The 17,970-nt window shown below is 47.4% G+C and overlaps 1 protein-coding gene across 5 annotated transcripts in view; it reads left to right on the top strand.

Annotated features, from left to right (window-relative positions):
- ZFAT (zinc finger and AT-hook domain containing) overlaps positions 1 to 17,970 on the top strand; it is a 167,521-nt gene that overhangs the window by 81,312 nt on the left and 68,239 nt on the right. For all 5 annotated transcript variants that reach the window (XM_024741220.1, XM_024741218.1, XM_024741219.1 and 2 more), the window contains exons 9-10: positions 184 to 333; positions 2,018 to 2,191. In XM_024741220.1, the coding sequence (XP_024596988.1) occupies positions 184 to 333; positions 2,018 to 2,191 (324 nt within the window). The remainder of the gene's footprint in view (positions 1 to 183; positions 334 to 2,017; positions 2,192 to 17,970) is intronic.

The following is a 17,970-nucleotide window of genomic DNA, read 5'->3' as shown; positions in this document are numbered from 1 at the left end:
ATTCTGGTTTGACTTTTTAGGCAGAAGTCCTATCACGTGACGCCACGAGGCACATGGTTAACTTGCCGCCTCAGAGCTGCTGGGGTTGCGCGGAGGTGCAGGTTCCGTCAGGAGGCTCACTGACGTCTGACTTGAACCACGGTTCTTTGGCTGCTTCTAGTTCTCATCCTGCTTTTCTTCTAGAGGTTTCCATGAGCACCATTTCCGAGGTTCTCGGGAGGAGGGTGCAGCTGAAAGGGCTCATTGGAAAGAGAGCCATGAAATGCCCGTACTGCGATTTCTATTTCATGAAGAATGGCTCAGACCTTCAGCGTCATATTTGGGCTCATGAAGGTGAGTATTCCTCCATCAAAATGGAGCCCCTTTGGGAATTCTTTAGGAGGAAGCTATATCTCCACATCCCCTGTGGTTAGAATTTCTTTAGTGTGCTGAGAAATGTGTCCGTCAGCCAGATTTAAAGCATTGCTCAGCTGCAGTTGCGGTGTGCAGCGGTGTGCATTCTTCACGGCTCCGGTTGGAGCTGTAGTTAAGCCAATCACCACAACTCCTGGGCGGAAAGCAAGCTTCAGGAGAGCAGCAACCGCGCTGGCCTGGTCACGGTGGTAGCTCTGGTGGCCGCCCCCGGGGCGCTGGTGGTGGTAGGCGGGGGGTGGGGGGGGCAGTTGCTGGTGTCTCGGGTGAAGGAAGGCCAGGAGGACGGCAGAGTCCTCTGATTCCGGCTGGGGAAGACTGGGTGGAGACGAAGCCGGGCGAGGAGGAAGGTAGGCCATGCCTTGGGGTGCTTGCCTGTGAAGGGAGATGTGGGCCACGCTCTAGGACGCTGGGCAGTTGGAGGTCAGGGTGCTGTTAGGGACGGCGGGGCTGTGCCTCTGCCCCTGGAAGAGGACGCTACTCTCCTGGTGACGAGGCTGGGAGGCTTGGGGCCAGGGAGGGCCCTTCCTGTGAGTTAGGAACCTGTGGTGCTGGTGGCAGGCAAGCAGGACGGCTCCACAGGGAGAAGGAATAAGTATTTTCTACCATCTGGGATCAAGCGAACGGTTCAGTAAAGAGAACAGTATCTGATGGAGTAGGAACCTGGACACGGCAGGAGGAGCTGGGCCGAAGCTGAGGCTGGGAGCTGCTTTTTTGTTGACCAGCACGCACGCGCCTCCGCTCTGTGCCGCCAGGCACACCCCGCAGCCTCGTTAAAGCCTGGGCCTCCTCGACCACAAGGTCGCAGGTAGTACAGACGAGGGGTGGCCGTGCTGGGCTCACTGAAACGTGCCTGTCATACCCCGTGTTCAGGTGCAGGCACAGCTCCCCTCCCCCATCAGCGCGTCGCACCAGGTGGTAAGGGCTCTTTGCCGGTCCATTCGCTCTGGACAGGGAAGGCCGGGCCAGGGCTTCGCGCCTTGAAATCAGCCCTCGGTGTTTACTACAGAGTAGGTCCTCGGTACATGTCCGTGGAACGAAGGAGGAGTAGCCAAAGGGTAAGACGCCCCTGCAGTCGAGCCGTTAGCCCAACAGCGGCGACTAGCGTGGTAAAGCTCTGCTTATTTTGTGAGCTGAGATACGCTCTCACGTGTGATCCTGCGCGCCTGGATCCTGGTGGCTTTTGCCAAGGCCCTTGGTTAATTTCTGTCACTTTAACTCAACTCAGGTGAGTAAACGTCTGCTGCTCCAAATGCCCGAGTCTGTGCCCTCAGAGGTTCCAGCCTGTGGGGCGAGGAGGGTAAGCTGCCCACTGTAAAGCGCTGTGAGCAGTGCAGCAGTAGTGACAGGCGGGATTTGGGTGCGCTGACGGGAGGCAAGGAATTCTACTGCAGGCCCGGGAGGAAAGGGCATCCTAGTTGGAAGGCGTAGCACGGGTAGGAGTGTGGCCTGGGGAAGTGTGCGGCGTGTTTAGGGACGAGCATGCACTGCTTTATTCAAAATGGACGAGGAGACGTGTGTGTAGATATGTATACATATATGTTCCTTCTGATACACACACGTATACATGAATACACGTGTATATCTATTTTTTCTCCTCCGGTAGGTGTGAAGCCCTTCAAATGTTCTTTGTGTGAGTATGCAACTCGTAGCAAGAGTAACCTCAAGGCTCATATGAATCGTCATAGCACTGAGAAGACCCACCTATGTGACATGTGTGGCAAGAAATTCAAGTCAAAAGGGACATTGAAAAGTCACAAGCTCCTTCACACTGCTGACGGTGAGTGAGTGACCCCACAGGGAGCTTTTCCCCCTAAAAGTGTGGTTGGAATCTTACATCCCGAGTCCAGCGGAAACCGTGGCTGCACCTCGAGCAGGAAGGAGCCTCTGTCTTTGGAACTTCCGTTGCGAAGGAGAGCAGAGTGAGCTCGCCTGCTTCCGTGCTCAGTGCTGGAGCCGTGCTGACCCCACCAGTGCTTGCTAAACACTCGCTGTGTGTGTGTGTGTGTGTGTGTGTGTGTATGTGTGCACTTGTTGGGGGTGGATGTGGAGGGGACGCTCCTTCAGGGAATAAGGCATCCTCAGGAGGCCTTGATCTGGAAGTTTCAGTCCTGTTCAGCCCTCCATCCCCACCCGAGCCTGACGGTCCTGAGGGGTGGCCGTGACCACACCTGACTTGGTGCTTCAAGGGCATGCTCTTTATCATCCAAGCTACCTCAGGGTTCCCGTATTCAGTCCAAAATGAGACTCAGTCTAAAATACAAACAGCATTTGGGCAGGTTTGACCTTGATAAAGTACACCTAAGTGGATTTCAGGTTTCATTCATTCACCAAGAACCGCTGACCCAGTTCTTCCTGTGTGCTGCCCTCCGCCTGGGGTACAGGGTCAATAAGGAACAGTTCCTGCCTTCAAGAAGTTTCTAGGCTATAGCAGGAGGAAGAGAAGCTTGTGGGCCATGGGGAAGGCGGGCGCTGTGACGCGAGGGGCCGGGAGCTCTGGGGAGGAGGGTGTGCGTCTCAGTGACCGGGAAGGTCGCCTTGAGAGGGGCCCGACAGAGAAAGAAAGGCTGAATCACAAAATTATTTTAGGAAGACAGGCAGCCAAACCATAAAAGACCTAATATAACATTTAAAATGTTCCTTTAAACCCCAGTTCTGGGAGGGTCTTGGCAATATCACATGTGATGAGATTAATAAACTATACCAATGAGTTGTTATTTTAGCACAATGATATACAAAAATTGGAGTCCACTATGAAAACTGAAGTGATTTCAACAGAGAGTTTTGATTTCAGAGCGTAGAGGATGATCCAGCCATTAGGTTCTACCTTTATTTTAAGATTGTTCCCGGGGATCTCGTCCTGTGCGCCGTCAGGGAGCTCGAGGGGCTCAGCCGAATGCTCGGCCTGGGATTCATCAGAATTGAGGACCAGGGCTTGCCTCAGGCTGAACCAAAGCCAGAGCCCTGCTGTTCAGACTTTAGCAGTGTGCTGAAAATTTAAAAATCCATAATCAAAGTAATTAAAGATACAATGACAGCAAAGCCGTCGTATCCTGAGTAATGAAAGCATTAAGTCCTGTAATCATTTGTGAATTCTTACACCTCTTCCAGCAATAAGCCTCACTGGTATCTCTTGACATGGTCGCACAATATTCGCTGAAATCCCTAATGATACAGCGCCAGTTATGAGAAGCGGCTGTCCCCAGAGCCAGGGAGGTGCGGCGTGTCCACTGGGCTGTGAGGGCAGGTCTGGAGGGCTGGGAAGGGCACTGTGGCCTCGTGCCCGGCTCCGAGGTCTGGGCTCGGTGCCGAAAGGCTCTGAGAAGATGGGGCACGTGTCTGATCAGGGATCATGGACAGGCTGTCCTGGGTCGTGCAGGGATGGGGTTGGTGTAAGTAGTGGTATCACAGCAGGCATCCCAGGGACACTCAGCCTGTCCCGCCTGTCACTTCACTTGCTTCTCTGAGCTCTTCAGCAGGAAGGGGAGTTCAGATGGACAAACGTGTGTGGAGTCAAAGCAGTAACACGACCTTCCCAAAAGACTTTATGAAATATTTTCTTAACAAAGCAGGAAGTTTGCACTGTTACTCTTCATTTTCTTTCCTGACATTCTTGGGAGGATGAGGTATTTTGTGAAGTCATGTCTTATTTTCAAACACTCGCCAGTCTGAAGAAGGGCATCAGTTCTTGGGTGTGACCACCAGGAGGACAGTGGGACAGGGGCATCCTCGTGGGCCAGCTTCTTCCCTACTTGGGCCTCGGTCTTGTTTTGCTGCAAAATAAGGACGTGAGACCTTAACATTTCTTGGGTCTCTTTAGCCTTGATGCTCTGTGATTCTAGGAGGCAAGTGTAATGGAGTGCTTCAGATGTGGAAATGTGCGGTGCAGTATCATTTTCTCCGGTCTCACTTTGGGGTGACCACTTCTTCCCCAGGCCTGCTGGGACGCCTTTGTGTGTCTGTTTTGACACTTGCTGTGGTGTCATGCCTTCTCAGAGGCCAGCCTGGTGAGTGGAGTCCTGGGTTGTAGACCAGCTGTTCATCTCCATTGGTGATCTGTTCTGTAACTATAGGCTCTTCTTTTCCTTTTCAGTTTTAAAAAAGCTTGAAACAACGTTAGTTACATCTCTTGCCCATGTTTTGCTGACTTCTGAAAGCTTTTTGTATCTCAGTGGTTTGTCACAGTGTGCAAATATTTCCCTCCAACTTACCGTGTGCTTCTGTGTTTTTAGTGTATCTTTTTATAGATGTGAAATAACTTAGCATATTTAAATTGGTCAGTCTCTTCCTTTATGTTTTTTCCTATTTCCATTTATTTCTCTATGTTAAAAGAAACCTTCCCCATCTTAGGGGAAAATTCTTTTGTATTTTCTTCAAGTTTTATTTTGTGGGTTTATAACATGTATGAAATTTAATATTCTTGACATTTATTCTGGTGCAAGGTCTGTCATAGGATTCTTTGTTTCTCAACAGTTATCAGTTGACTCATCATATTTATTGAGAAATCAGTCCTTTCCATTTTGTTTTGAAATGCCAGAATTTCTCAAGATGTTGGGTGTATTCTGGGATTTTGGTTTGTTTTGATGAACTTTGCTCTAGTACATTGTTCTGCAAGATACTCTTTTAAAAATTACAGTATTATGCATACACATATTATTCCTTTTTCTTCTTTTTTTTTGTGGACATCTAGTTTTTCTCATTTAATTATTATTTCTTTGGGTAAACTGGACGGCTTCATGAGCTGTTTGACAACAGCTGAAACATGCTTTGCATTCCTCGGGGACATGTGCTCATACTAGGGGCCTGGCTACCTTGATGAGGCTCCCAGCCTGTAACCATAGAGTTAGCTCTTTATTTAGAAGCAGGCGTGGCTTTAAAGCCTGCCTGGAATTATTTGGTTTTCCGTGCAGTTGTATCAGTAATAGTTCAGCAGGTTGCTCCTCAGAGAAGCTACGTGAAGTAGGCAGAGCTGGGGAGGCTTGAGTCTCGCCTGCCACTGCCTGGTAGGGTGGCCTCAGCTCAGTGACTTCTCTGAGCCTCAGTCTCCTCCTCAGTGAAGTGGGGATAATTATACCCCCCTCACCTCGTGGCTGCAAGGTTGGAAGGGCAGGCGCCGCGCCCCCCTCGTCTGGGCTTCTTCCCATGCTTCTGGCCGCCCCTCAGTCTCCTTTCCTGGTGCCCCCTCAGCTCTGACCTCTACATCTTGCCAGGCCGCAGGGCTCCATGCGAGGACCCTTCCCTCTGCACCCTCACCCTAGGTGATCCTCTCTGCCTCAGGGCTTTACACACCATTTACGTGAAGGCTTCCAAACTTCCATTTCCAGCCCCGTCCTCGCCCCCAGCCTTCAGCTCTGCATCTGCCGCTGCCCACTCAGCATCTGTGCCTGTGTCTGGAAGGCCCCTCAGACTTAGCACGTGCGTCTCCTGTGGTCCAGGGGCCACCAAACTCTCTAAAGACACAGTACATTTTTTAGGTTTTGAGAGCCACCTAGGGCTTCCGCTGCATATTCTTCTCTGTTTTAGTTAGTTTGTTTGTTTTCACAAACCTTGAAACATGTCAAAGCCATTCTTAACTCCCAGCTGTTACGAAACAGGAAGCAGGCTGGATTCGGCCCGTGGGCCGCAGTTTGCCGACCCCTGCTCTACGCCATCTCAGTAAATGCAGCTCCTTTTCAGGCGCTCGGGTCAGAAACTTCGAGTCACTCACTCCTGACTGTCTTGCTCACACCCTGCAGATGGTCCTCTAGCAAATCCTGTGTGTTCTTGCCTTGACGTGATCCAGAATTCTGCCACTTCTGGGCGTCCTCACGGCTTGGCCGCCGTCCCCTCTTGCCTCTGTTCTTGCAGTAGCATCCCAGCTGCTTTTCCTGCTTCGGCCCTGTCCCCACAGTCAGTCCTGTTGCACGCGCCCCAGAGTAACTGCCAAAATCCTAACCGTGATCTCTTTGACCCCCCTCACCCCGCCCCCATCTCTGGCCTCATCTGCGCTGCTCTCTCCAGACGGAGCCGTCTCCTCTCTGCTCTGCAGGTCTGCCAGGGTACTTGCCCTCCCCCTGCCTGGTGTGTTCTCCCCGCCAGATGCCTGAATGGATACTTCGTTCATGGCCTTCAGGTCCCACTCGAGAGTCCTTCTCTCAGGAAGGCCTTCCCTTGGCTACACTGTGTGTTTATTTATTTTTTATTATTTTTTATTTTTTTACATCTTTATTGGAGTATAATTGCTTTACCATGGTGTGTTAGTTTCTGCTTTATAACAAAGTGAATCAGTTATACATATACATATGTTCTCATATCTCTTCCCTCTACGCTGTGTGTTTAAAATCTCAGCATTCCACCAGATCATCCCAAATCCCCTCGTGTTTATGTTTTTCTTTTGGCTTATCTTTCTCTAGTGTACTGTATAGTTTTCTTGTTTGTCTTTTTTTTATCTCTACCACTGGAACTCTCCCACTAACTTCATACTTTCTTCCATGTTTCTTACTGTTTCTTCTTAGAGCTATCTTTCTCTAATGTGCTATATATATATTTTTTTTTTTTTCATGATTTTCTGTGTCTTCCACTAGACTGTAAGCTCCTCAAGCAGGGAGTTTTGACTTATGCTATTGGTTTTGTTTTGTATCCCCAGCACCTAACAGTGCCTGACTTGTAGTAGGTGCTCCATGAAGTTTTGCTGATTGATGAGTGAAGGAAAATGTAAAGTGCCTTACGTAAAGTGGGTGGGATGTAGGAGCGCTCAGAAAGTGCCGGCTCTTTTCTGCGTCTCATCCTCCAGAGAGTTCTAGCAAATCAAATGCTTGTGAGTTAGAAATCTTAAAATACGGTAGAGGAACTCACTGTTAAATGAATCTTCCTGGGTATCTTTTAATGAAGTAGAAAGGAATTGAGTAATTAGCCTCTCCTTTACCTGCTTGCGAATCTGATTTTTCACTTGTATTGGCTTCTTTAACGTGATCTATTCCTGTGTATTCATTCCTGTTTCCCAGAGGAGCTCATTACTGTGCCTTAGAAGAGATAGGCCAGAACGGGTGAAGGTTTCTGCTAGAAAGGTTTGCCAGTTGATAATGTACGAAGAGAGATACTGATCTATAAAGGGCCCGATTAAACTCTTTGCATGTATGCCAGTGGGTGCAAGAATTTAACGCAGAAATCATGCTGGTAACACATCTCCCCGCTTTTGACTTGAGAGGGTCTAGACACGTGATGTGTGGTCTACAGTTTTATACATGATTCTGCCCACTCAGAGCAGATGAGGGAGGTTAAATGGTGCAGTGCCTTTAGGTTACCTAATCAAACAAGAATTCTCTAATCATGAAATAAAAAGCTCTTTGAAGTTCAGTGCTAATTCCTTTGGGTCCCCTCCTTCTCCCAATCCAACCTGCCCTCATACACTGGAAATAAGAAGTTTTCTGGTAAAATTTACAAAGAGGAATTATCCAAGCTTCAAGCACTCTTGTGTGTGTAATAACTGGACAAGTGGAGAGCTGGATGTGGAAATTAGGTCTGAGTGGAGGAAGTACCACTTTTTCCCTTGCTTCTTCGATTTATAATAAGAGATCCCATGGCTACACACTGAAATATTCTAGGAGATGTAAGTATGGAGTTTCCTCTGAAAAACACAGTCACTCTAGCATAGAGTAGCTGCACTCATCCATAGTCTTTTTACTTCTATAAACATACACTCTAGAACCAAGAAGTTAAAAGAAAATGGTACCTGAGCAGCCAGATGGTTGATCTTACCAGGTTCATTTACTGGGCTTCAGTGAGACTGGTCTCGTCCCTCTTAGCCTTCTTCCAACTTACTCCTGGAGAAAAGGTCGAGGGTCAGGGGTGGGAGAGGGGCAACAGTAGTGAACACAGTAGGTTTCTGTGGCTTATCTTCACGGGCTGGTGTCTGGCTGATGGGCAGGAGAGGGGAGGGCTGACTTTAGGACCCAGGAGTCCCAGTTTCTGTGTGCACCCTGTCTGGGGCCACCTGAAGCTCTTTTTCTGAGGTTTTTATAAACCATAAGAATATATTAACGCATATATGTGGAATCTAGAAAAATGGTACAGATGAACCTATTTGCAGGGCAGGAATAAAGAGGCAGAAAACGGACATGTGGACACAGTGGGGGAAGAGGAGGGTGGGACGAATTGGGAGATCAGGATTGACATAATCTGATTCACTTCGTTGTACAGCAGAAACTAACACAACATTGTAAAGCAAAAATACTCCAATTAAAAAAAAGAATAACTGAGCTCATACTAGAAAACGAAGTGTACAGCTTACTGAACAGTTAGCTGAGACTAATACACAGATTAACTGTTGAATAAGGCTTGGTTACCTACAACCTCACCTGGGTAGAGGGGTCTCGACTGCACGTACCTGGCACAGAGACTCTAATTTAATCCTTTCTGGTGCCTTGCTCTTTCCTGGTCTTTTATCGAGCTCTGCCTTCTGTTTCTTTCTCTGTCTAATGCTGATCCATTCCTCCTTGTATCAAAACTGATGTACTAATTACAGAGAATTATCCGTCCCTAAGCTGCTTCAAGTTCAGCCGTTAAAGTACAGAGACTTCTTAAACTGCCTGTTTACTGCTGCAGCTATTTCTGTTCTGAGTTGCCGTCGCACAAATGACTGCAGGTGACAGAACTGCGAAGATGTACGTGTGCTTTGCTGCAAAACACCTGCTGCCAAATGCCTGTTATGCTTCCTGCAGGGTGCTCTGCTCACTTCAGGCGGCAGACCCGTGTGTACCAGGCTATGTAGAGAGGCAGTACGGCAGAGTGAGTAAAACCTTGTGCTCACGGGGGCAGTCCCAGGTCGGAACCACTTCCTGTCCGAATGACCTTGAACAGGTGCTCTATCATCCCTATTTGTAACAGGGGGGTGATGAAGTTTCCTGTGTATGGGGATGTATTAGTTTCCTGTGGCTGCTGTAACAAACTACCACAAGTTTAGTGACTTAAAACAACACAGATTTATTATGTGACAGCTCTGGAGGTCAGAAGCCTAAAGTCAAGCTGTCAGCAGGGCTGCATTTCTTCTGGAGGCCCCAGGGGAGAATCTGTTTCTTTAACTTCTCTGGCTTCTAGAGGCTGCCTGTATCCTTTGGCTTATGAGCACCCCCTTCATCTCAAAGCCAGCACCATAGTTCTCACCCGCCCTCTCTCTCTCTCTGTTTTTTTCATCACATCTCCTCTCGGAGTCTGAACCCCCTGCCTCTCTCTTATAAGGACCCTTGCGATTTCATTGGGCCCACCTGGATAATCCAGGCTCATCTCCTATCTCAAGATCTTTAACTTGAGCACATCTGCAAAATCCCTTTTACATATAACGTAATGTTTATAGGTCCTGGGGTTTAGGACCTGGGTATTTTGGGGGGAGGGCATTATCAGCTTACCGCAGTGGGGTTCTGGGGAGGTTTATTGGGTTCACATTGAGTGTGGGTTCATTCTAAGAGGTGTACGTATACCTGCTCCGTTAGGGATCGGTATTCTCATGTTCCCAGCCACTCTCGACACAGTGTACAAATGAGTATTTGTAGTGATTAATCTACATCATCTGTGTCATTTAGGAAAGATCAAATTACTCTTCTCTCAAATATTCCTTCTTTAGGAAGGCACAGTGCAAGAGTTAATATTTAAAGAGTATCAGTGTTGAAAAGGGTAAAGGCAGTTTTCTGAAAAATTTGCTTATGCAAAATACTACCTTTTTCAGTAAGACTGGATAAACAGTCATAAGAAGGCATTTTCACTTTTATGCCTCCAGATATTACGAGTAATAGTTCATATTTATGCAGATTTCTTTCTTTAAATATTTTAGCGTTCCTTCAAGTTTGAGGTACACATGAAGTTTGATTTGGCAGGAGTTATTTAATTTAGCAGATATTCCAAACATGTTGCCTTAAAACAGAAGTTTTCCATCACTGTCTTTCTTTGGTTTCTGATGGAATCCAAATGCCAGAAGACAAGGGGACAGTTTTATTTTCTTCTGACGGTTTAAGATTTTTCTGCCATTCCATTGGGCCCTGGTTTTATATAGAGCTCTATTTAAAGAAACTAAGCAGCTGGAACCATCCTCGGGGAAACTCATCAAGCAGACGAGGGTGCAGTAGGAAACAAAGGAAGCCAGCAGGTGGTGTATGTTACCCTTTTTTTAAAGTTTTTTCCAGTTTTATTGAAATACAGCTCATATATAACGTATTAGCTTAAGGTGTACAACATAATGATTTGATATATGTATATATTGTGAAGTGACTCTACCACAATAAGTTTAGTTAACATCCATCACCTAGTTAAAATTTCTTTCTTGTGATGATTAAGTATTTTTTAATTTTATTGAATATATTTGACATACAACATTAGGCAAATGTAAGGTGTATAACATGTTGCTTTGATGCATTTATATACTGTATCAATAACATGATTGCCAATGCAGTGATATTTATCTCATTACATAGCTGTAGTATAGTATTGTTGGCTATATTCATTGTACTGTGTGTTAGATCACTATGGTGGTACTTCCCTGGTGGTCCAGCAGTTAAGACTCTGTGCTTCCACTGCAGGGGGCGTGGGTTCGATCCCTGGCCAGGGAACTAAGATCCCACATGCTGTGTAGTGCAGCCAAAAAGTAAAAAAAAAAAAAAAAAAAGCATCACTATGGCATATGTACTACTTGTTGCAAGTTTGTACCCTTAAATAACATCAGTTTTTATCCCTCCCTCCTTCTCCCCCTCATCCCCATTAACCAGTATTTTACTCTTTGCTTTCGATGTTTTAGGTTCCACGTATAAGTGATGTCATACAGTACTTGTTTTTCTCTGTCTGACTTATCTCACTTAGCGTCATGTGCTCAAGGTCCATCCATATTGTTGGAAATGGAGGATATTGTCCTCTCTCACGGCCAAACAATATTCCAGTGTGTGTGTGTGTGTGTGTGTGTGTGCGCGCGCACACCACATGTTTTTTATCCATTCATCTGTTGATGGGCATTTAAGTTGTTTCCATATCTTGCCTATTGTGAATAATGCTTCAGTAAATGCGGGAATGCATATATCTCATTGAAATCCCATTTTCATTTCCTTTGGGTATATACTAGTAGTGGAGTTGCTGGATCACACGGTAGGTCAGTTTCTAATTTTCTGAGAAACCCCGTATTATTTTCCATTGTGGTTGGACCAGTTTAGATTCCCAACAACAGTGTATGTGTTCCCTTTTCACCACATCCTCGCCAAGGTGCTGTGCATTTTCTAAGCGCTGGTCACGAGGCTGGGGGCTTTGTACATCCTGGAGTGAGCACCCCACGCGGCTGCCGGCAGGTGAGGATGTCTAGTTTTAGGAGCGGAGCGCATCTCCTCTACTCAGGAGGATCTCCTGCTTGAGCACAGGGGCCTCAGCCGGGCAGGGGCTCCGCTGCACCCTCCCCAGCCCCGTGCTCTTGCACAGTCACCTTTCCTTCCAGAGCAGAAGGAAATTTAGTAGGAAGGGCAGTCCTAACCCTCCCAGGGTTGGGGGCACCTCTCGATGTCTAACCCAAGGCAGTATAACAGGGACTTCTGTTCCTTTTCTCCCCCATCCCACCTCCAAATCCTGTCCCCTCTACCTGGCGGGACAAGCTGAGTAGATTTCTGCCTAAGACCTGAGTCAAGGGCTGAGTTCAGGATTGCCTGCCTCCAGACCCTGGGCTTTTTCTGGTGGTACCTGATTTAGCCAGCATCCCACTGCCAGGCGCAGCCAGTGTCCACAGGTCAGAGATCAGCTTTGTTCCATCAGCCAGTTGGCCATGAAGCACTGGCTGAAGAGCTCAAGTTAGAGAAACAGAATCCTCCCAGAGGAAACTTGAAAACGGAGATTCTGCAAAGATGGTACCTCACCTATTGAGGGATGAACAGAAGTAGTGGAGGTGACATTTCTACCCCCCAATCTCCCATCTTTGAACGGGAGTTGCACCATCACACATTTTGAGGAAAATAGGAGCTGCTGGTGAAACATCGTGTTTCCAGAACGGGCAGCAATATCCACAGTGGAAATCTCCAGCAAGCCCAGCACTCAGCAAGATGCCTGACGGGAAAGCACAGGGGCAGAGATTGCCGATTGTGTCTTTTTTCTTACCACCTGCAACAGCAGCCAGGGTCATTGACACACTGCCATGCAGTCCTCAAACTTTATCCTTGAACTACCCGTCACATCTTTTCTTTCCTGAACTAATTTGGTGCCAGTTCCTGAGCCCCTTCTGGGGAAGGTAGCCTGACTGTTTCGTTCTTGTACTGTTGTTGTTTTCACGTTTTTAAAGTTAAAGTATCACACACATACAAAAAATGCATAATTGGTAAGTGTTCCACTCAGTGGATTATCACAAAGGAAGCACAGCGTGTAAGCACATCCTAGGATGAGACACGAACATTGCCAGACCCTCAGGAGCCCTCCTCACCCATCCCCCCAGCTGTTCCCCTTCACTACTCCTTAAGGTAGCTACCACCCGGACTCCTAACACCGGAAGGTGATCTGTCCTGTCTTTGAACTTCATATAAACTGATTCATATAAACGTGCTCTTCTGTGTCTGGCTTTTTCCTTTGCACGTTAAATTTGTAAGGTTCATCTGGGTTGTTGTGATCTTGACGTTTAACCTCTGGGCCTCTGGATCAAATAAGGATTTTATAAGTAACTGAGATTCTAAATTCTGTAGTTTGTAACGAGGAAGACTTTGTACCTTCAATTAGCTTTTCTCATTGTGCCAGTGTTTTTGCAGTAAGCTTGGAGTGCTTCCCTCAAAAGAGTGTTTCTCCAGAGAGTGGTGTGGCTCTGCTTTCTTTTGTTCTCCTTACTGACAAGGATTGGCTCAGAATGACTTCTGACTGTTTAGAAAGGTTCAATCCTGACTCAGAAGACAAGAAATGACCACCCTGAGATGATTCACAAAATTAGGCCGCTGTCTTTTCTGTGCAAAGAGGAGGGGGCAGAGATGCCTCAGTCAGTGTACAGCTAGTCAAGCTTGGCTGGTGTTTTAAAAGACAGTGAACTCTTTTGAGCTTCAAGTTTGGGAACCACTGATATCACTTTATTGTTCCATGTTGAAAGACCCGTCTTCTGGACTATGGGCAGTAGCAAATGGGATCCAACATCCCAGCCTTTCAGAGATGGGTGCTAATTTACCAGAAATGCTTTTCTGTTACACAGAAAACATTAAAACCACAGTCACAAAAATCTAACCCCTTCCTACAAGTATGCCCACAATTCTATCACACAACAAATAAATTATTCTTTAAAAATTTTTTTTCAACCTTTATTCCTGTTCAGATGGAATGATTACGTAGTTGTGATTAAAGGATAAGTATCATTCTTTTAGCTTTAAAGTTACTATTAGTTTTTGTTGCTGTAGAGTCCATGAATAATACACTTAAGAGGTGTATAATGTTCCATTAAGATGGTGATCCATGAGTTACATAACCATTCTCTTATTTGGGGGCAATGTATTGTTTTTTTTTTCCTCCCGTTATTACAGCTTATGTTGCAGGGAATGCTTTCTTGCATTAATTAATTAATGCAAGAATTAATTCCTTAGGACATATTTCCAGGAGCAGGGTGGCTCTTTCGTTTTGGTGGTTTGAATCACGCATTGCACGGCCAGCTTACTTTTCAAAAAAATTGTACCAGAAACATGACAGTGTTCTCACTGAACTCTTTCATTTTTGCATGATATTAAACATGTTCAGTTTCTTAGTTTAATGGATATCAGACCTTACCATTTTATGATACTTTTTAGGGATTTGATAATCACGAAATCGATCAGGTGAATTAGAGGATAAGCTGGATTACATGAGTAACGTGCATGAGGAATTTGTAACAGTGACGGGTTCATGGCGCTGTGTGCAAGTGTTTGCTGTCATTGGACTTCTTTTGATAATTAAGTCGGATTTAATCCTCTCTTGAGTGCATTGTTTGTTCATGTCCTTTTCCGTGTCTTTGCCTTGAGGGGTCTTGGTGTTTTATATTCACGCACCCACGGATTCATTCAACAGCTGTATTTGCTGGGACTCTTGCTTGCCATTGTCAGAAACTCATTTGAGGCCACTGAAACAGAAAAGGGACGTTTATTATATCCTACAGAGACCGCGATCCTTGCGTTTTCCTTTGCTTCTTCACAGGACTGTCCTCACCTCCTGTAACTGTGGCTGGACCCCGTCGACCTCCCACCTTTGCTTGACCATCGATTGCTCACAGAGGCCTCCCCTGCTGCCTCAGCCCCATGGCCGCACCCTGTCCTGGCCTCCTCACCCTCCACGGCCCCGTCCGTTTCCCCCATAGCCCATTGTGATTTGTAGTGATTTATTTGCTTCTTGTCCTTATAGGCCGTGAGCTCCATGAGGGCAAGGGCTCCGCTGTCTGCCCGCTGCTGTGCTCAGGGGTCCGGCCTGGTCCCCACACACAGTGGCCCCTCAGGGAGTGCTTGCTGAGTGGGTGTCTTCGTCACTCACCTTTGCTCATCTCTGCCTCCTTGTTCTGACGTTCTGTCTCCGTCTCCCTTTGCAGACTGGTTTGTGTTCTTATTTCATCCACAGATTGAAAATATAATGACCAATAGCTTCTGAGTTACATGCTTCAGATCCCGACAGTTCAGATTCCTGGCTCAGCTTGGGTCACTGGTCCACAGCGGTCCCATCACCTGTGGCTGGGAGGGCAGGGATGGTGGGCAGGGCCGTATACAAGGCTCTGGTGGTGCCCTGTGTGATGGTGGTGGCTGTGGGAAGGGAGAGGGCGCGTGGCTGAGCAGACATCCTGCTGGGACGGCCCTGTGACGTGCTGCTAGCCTCATCGCCTGCATACTCTCGCTGCCGGGCACAAGGATGTGGAATGAGAAGTCTACTGTCCCTGACCCCAAAGTACCTGCAGCCCACCGAGGGTGCCAGGTGGACCAACCAGAGATGAATCGGTGAGCCACTTGGAATTAGGCACTTCGGATACAGCAGCGAGTGGTACGAACAACAACCAAAGCAGAAACGCAACACCCCACTGTCATGAAGCTGAACGAGAAACAAGATAAATCGATAAGATAGGGGGTACATTACAGTTGAGATATAAAGAAATATCTTAAATTTTGAGAAAATTGAGACATGAAAATATGAATGTGAAACGGTTCAATTTCAATATGAACATGTTACGAGATGAGGGATGTCACAAATGAATCAGTAAAGGAAGATGGGGATGGTTATGGAAGGGAAACCAGCCAGCAGAGCATGGAAGGAAGGGCACCCCAGGCCCCAGAGCAGCAAGTGCAAAGGCCCGGAGGCGGCGTGAGTGTGCTATGTCCCTGGGGTGGAGAGAGGGGGGCGAGGGTCATGGCTGAGCACAGGAGGTAACGGGGAGGGTCCCACCAGCCATTGCCAGGGGGTCACGGCTTGCTGTGGGTGGAGACAAGGCCAGAGCAGTTGCTGGGGGCAGGATGCGGAAAGCCTTCTGTGAACTCTTTGATATTATGTTACTTACACATTATCATTTTCCTTTCTCTGTTTGTATTCTTTCTATTTTAAGGAATATTATCTCAGGCTGGCTTAACTGGACCTATCCTTGGATTGTCCCCGAGAGTGTCCGGGAGGTCAAAACATTAGGATTTGAGGGGTGCTGCCCCAGTGGCCGTGGCAGAGCAGGGTCTGCTGCTGGGTCACCTGCACATACCTTCAGCCTCTTCTCTCAGGGGACCACTTTTCGGGTGCTTGCCGCCCAGAGTCTGAGCCCATCCTGGCAGCAGGCAGAGGTTGCCTCCCCATTTTTCTAGTGGGGACACACTGAGCAGCAGGGAGGAATGAACCCCGGGCCTCACAGGTGAGCTGGCCGGGGCTGCAGGAGAGCGCCCCCCCGCTGCCACGCTGGTGCTTCCCGGGGCCGCCACCCTGCGGGACCAGGCTTTATGCGTGTGGTTCATATGTGCCCCTTTTGCTGTTGGAAATTCTTTGTTCCCTTTGGGGAAATCATGCCATGTCCTTATTAGCCAAGAGGATTCTTACGTGGCCGAGTCAGAGCTTTGGGGTCCAAATCCAGGCTCTGCCACCGACTGCTTCACAACCTGGCAAGTTGCTCAGCTTCGTGTTCCTAGTCCCTCATCCATAAGAGGGGTGCCCTGCCTTGCCTCCCCAGGTTCTGGGCAGCGCGAGGAGATCAGACACGCCATGTCCTGGCACAGCTGCTGACGGCCAGCAGCTCGCTATGTAGAGCTAGCCGGGCACGTTGTGTGCAAAATGAATTAAGTTTTTTAAAACGTCCACCTCATTTTTTCTTTGTCATCATTCCCTTCTTTTCCTGGGCTGCTCTATGACTCACATCCGATACAGCCATTTGCTGTGCACCTACCAGCCGTTTGAGGTCACTCTAACCTCGAGTATATACTGCATTTTCTAGACAATTCTCCCTGTGATTCTCAGGAGTATCTTGATAGAAAACAATCTGATAGTCTCAAATCATTACATTTTTATGATTAGTCATGCATCTCTATTGCACTGTTTTAATTAGGCAGCAAAAGATTATGTCAAGCGCTCTCCCAGCCTGTTCGGTGGGGGGGCGTCACTGGTCGCTGAAAACATTTGTAATATTTATTGCCTGCGCTCTGACGCCTCATAAGGGATGGCTTTTAAGAGCTGCCTTCTTTCCTTGTCTCTGGCGAGCCCGGGAGTATATTCATAAAAGGTTGACTGTGGACCTCAAACGAGGTGATGCCATTTATTCATTTCAGGCACTAATCATTTTTAGCTTAATCTCCTACTGTTTGATCCAAGTGTATTGGTAGTGAGTGAAAATATTTATCACCGTGGATATCAGCTTTCCTCCCCGCATGGTGCCAGTGGGGAACCTAGACACCGTTCTGCTCAGGCCGCCTGGCACAGTCATGATGTATTTAGCCGAGTCACACACCAGTGGAGAAGTATGGGTGTCCGAGTTTATACAGGAGATGTGTAGCCATGCATAGCCCTTCTGTTTGAAAAAGATGGTACTGTGTTCAAGGTAAGGTGTTAACTGCGCTCTAATTATGACTTTTCTGCCTTACACATGAAAAGGTTTTCCTCATACTTTGGACTTGCAGAATTAGTAGAATCTAGAGTTTGGGGGTCCTTCGCCTGGAATGATAGGTACAATTGCAGTATTAACATGTTTATGTTATTGTTTCCCTTTTGCTGCCGCTATTGAGAGCATTAGGCAAGTAAGATGTACAAAGTTTCCTTTTTGCCTCTTGCCCAGCTCAGTTTAGCAGAATGCACAGAATATGTCAGTGTGTGCCAGGCGCTCAGGCGCTAGGAGTGCCAAGATGACTAAGACATGGTTCCTGCCGATGGGAGGCCAATGGCAGGTCATGACCATGCTGCAGGACCAGGGCATGGACAGAGTGTGTGAGAGTGTGTGTGGGAGCTTCAGGGGGCTGGCTCTTAGCCCGCTTGTACCAGAGATGTTGTTCAACTGGAGTTTTGAGTTAAAGTGAAGAATGCCCACATGCCAAGAGACAGTGCATCTCAGGCATGGAAGATGTTAGCAGAGGCTCAGGGTTCTTGGACTGCAAAGGCAAAACAGGAAGTCAGAGAGAGGGATCAGGG

Source organism: Neophocaena asiaeorientalis, unplaced genomic scaffold (genome assembly GCF_003031525.2).
Source record: "Neophocaena asiaeorientalis asiaeorientalis breed wild unplaced genomic scaffold, Neophocaena_asiaeorientalis_V1.1 scaffold177, whole genome shotgun sequence".
NCBI lineage: Eukaryota > Metazoa > Chordata > Mammalia > Artiodactyla > Phocoenidae > Neophocaena > Neophocaena asiaeorientalis.
This window is presented reverse-complemented; position numbering and strand designations above follow the sequence as displayed.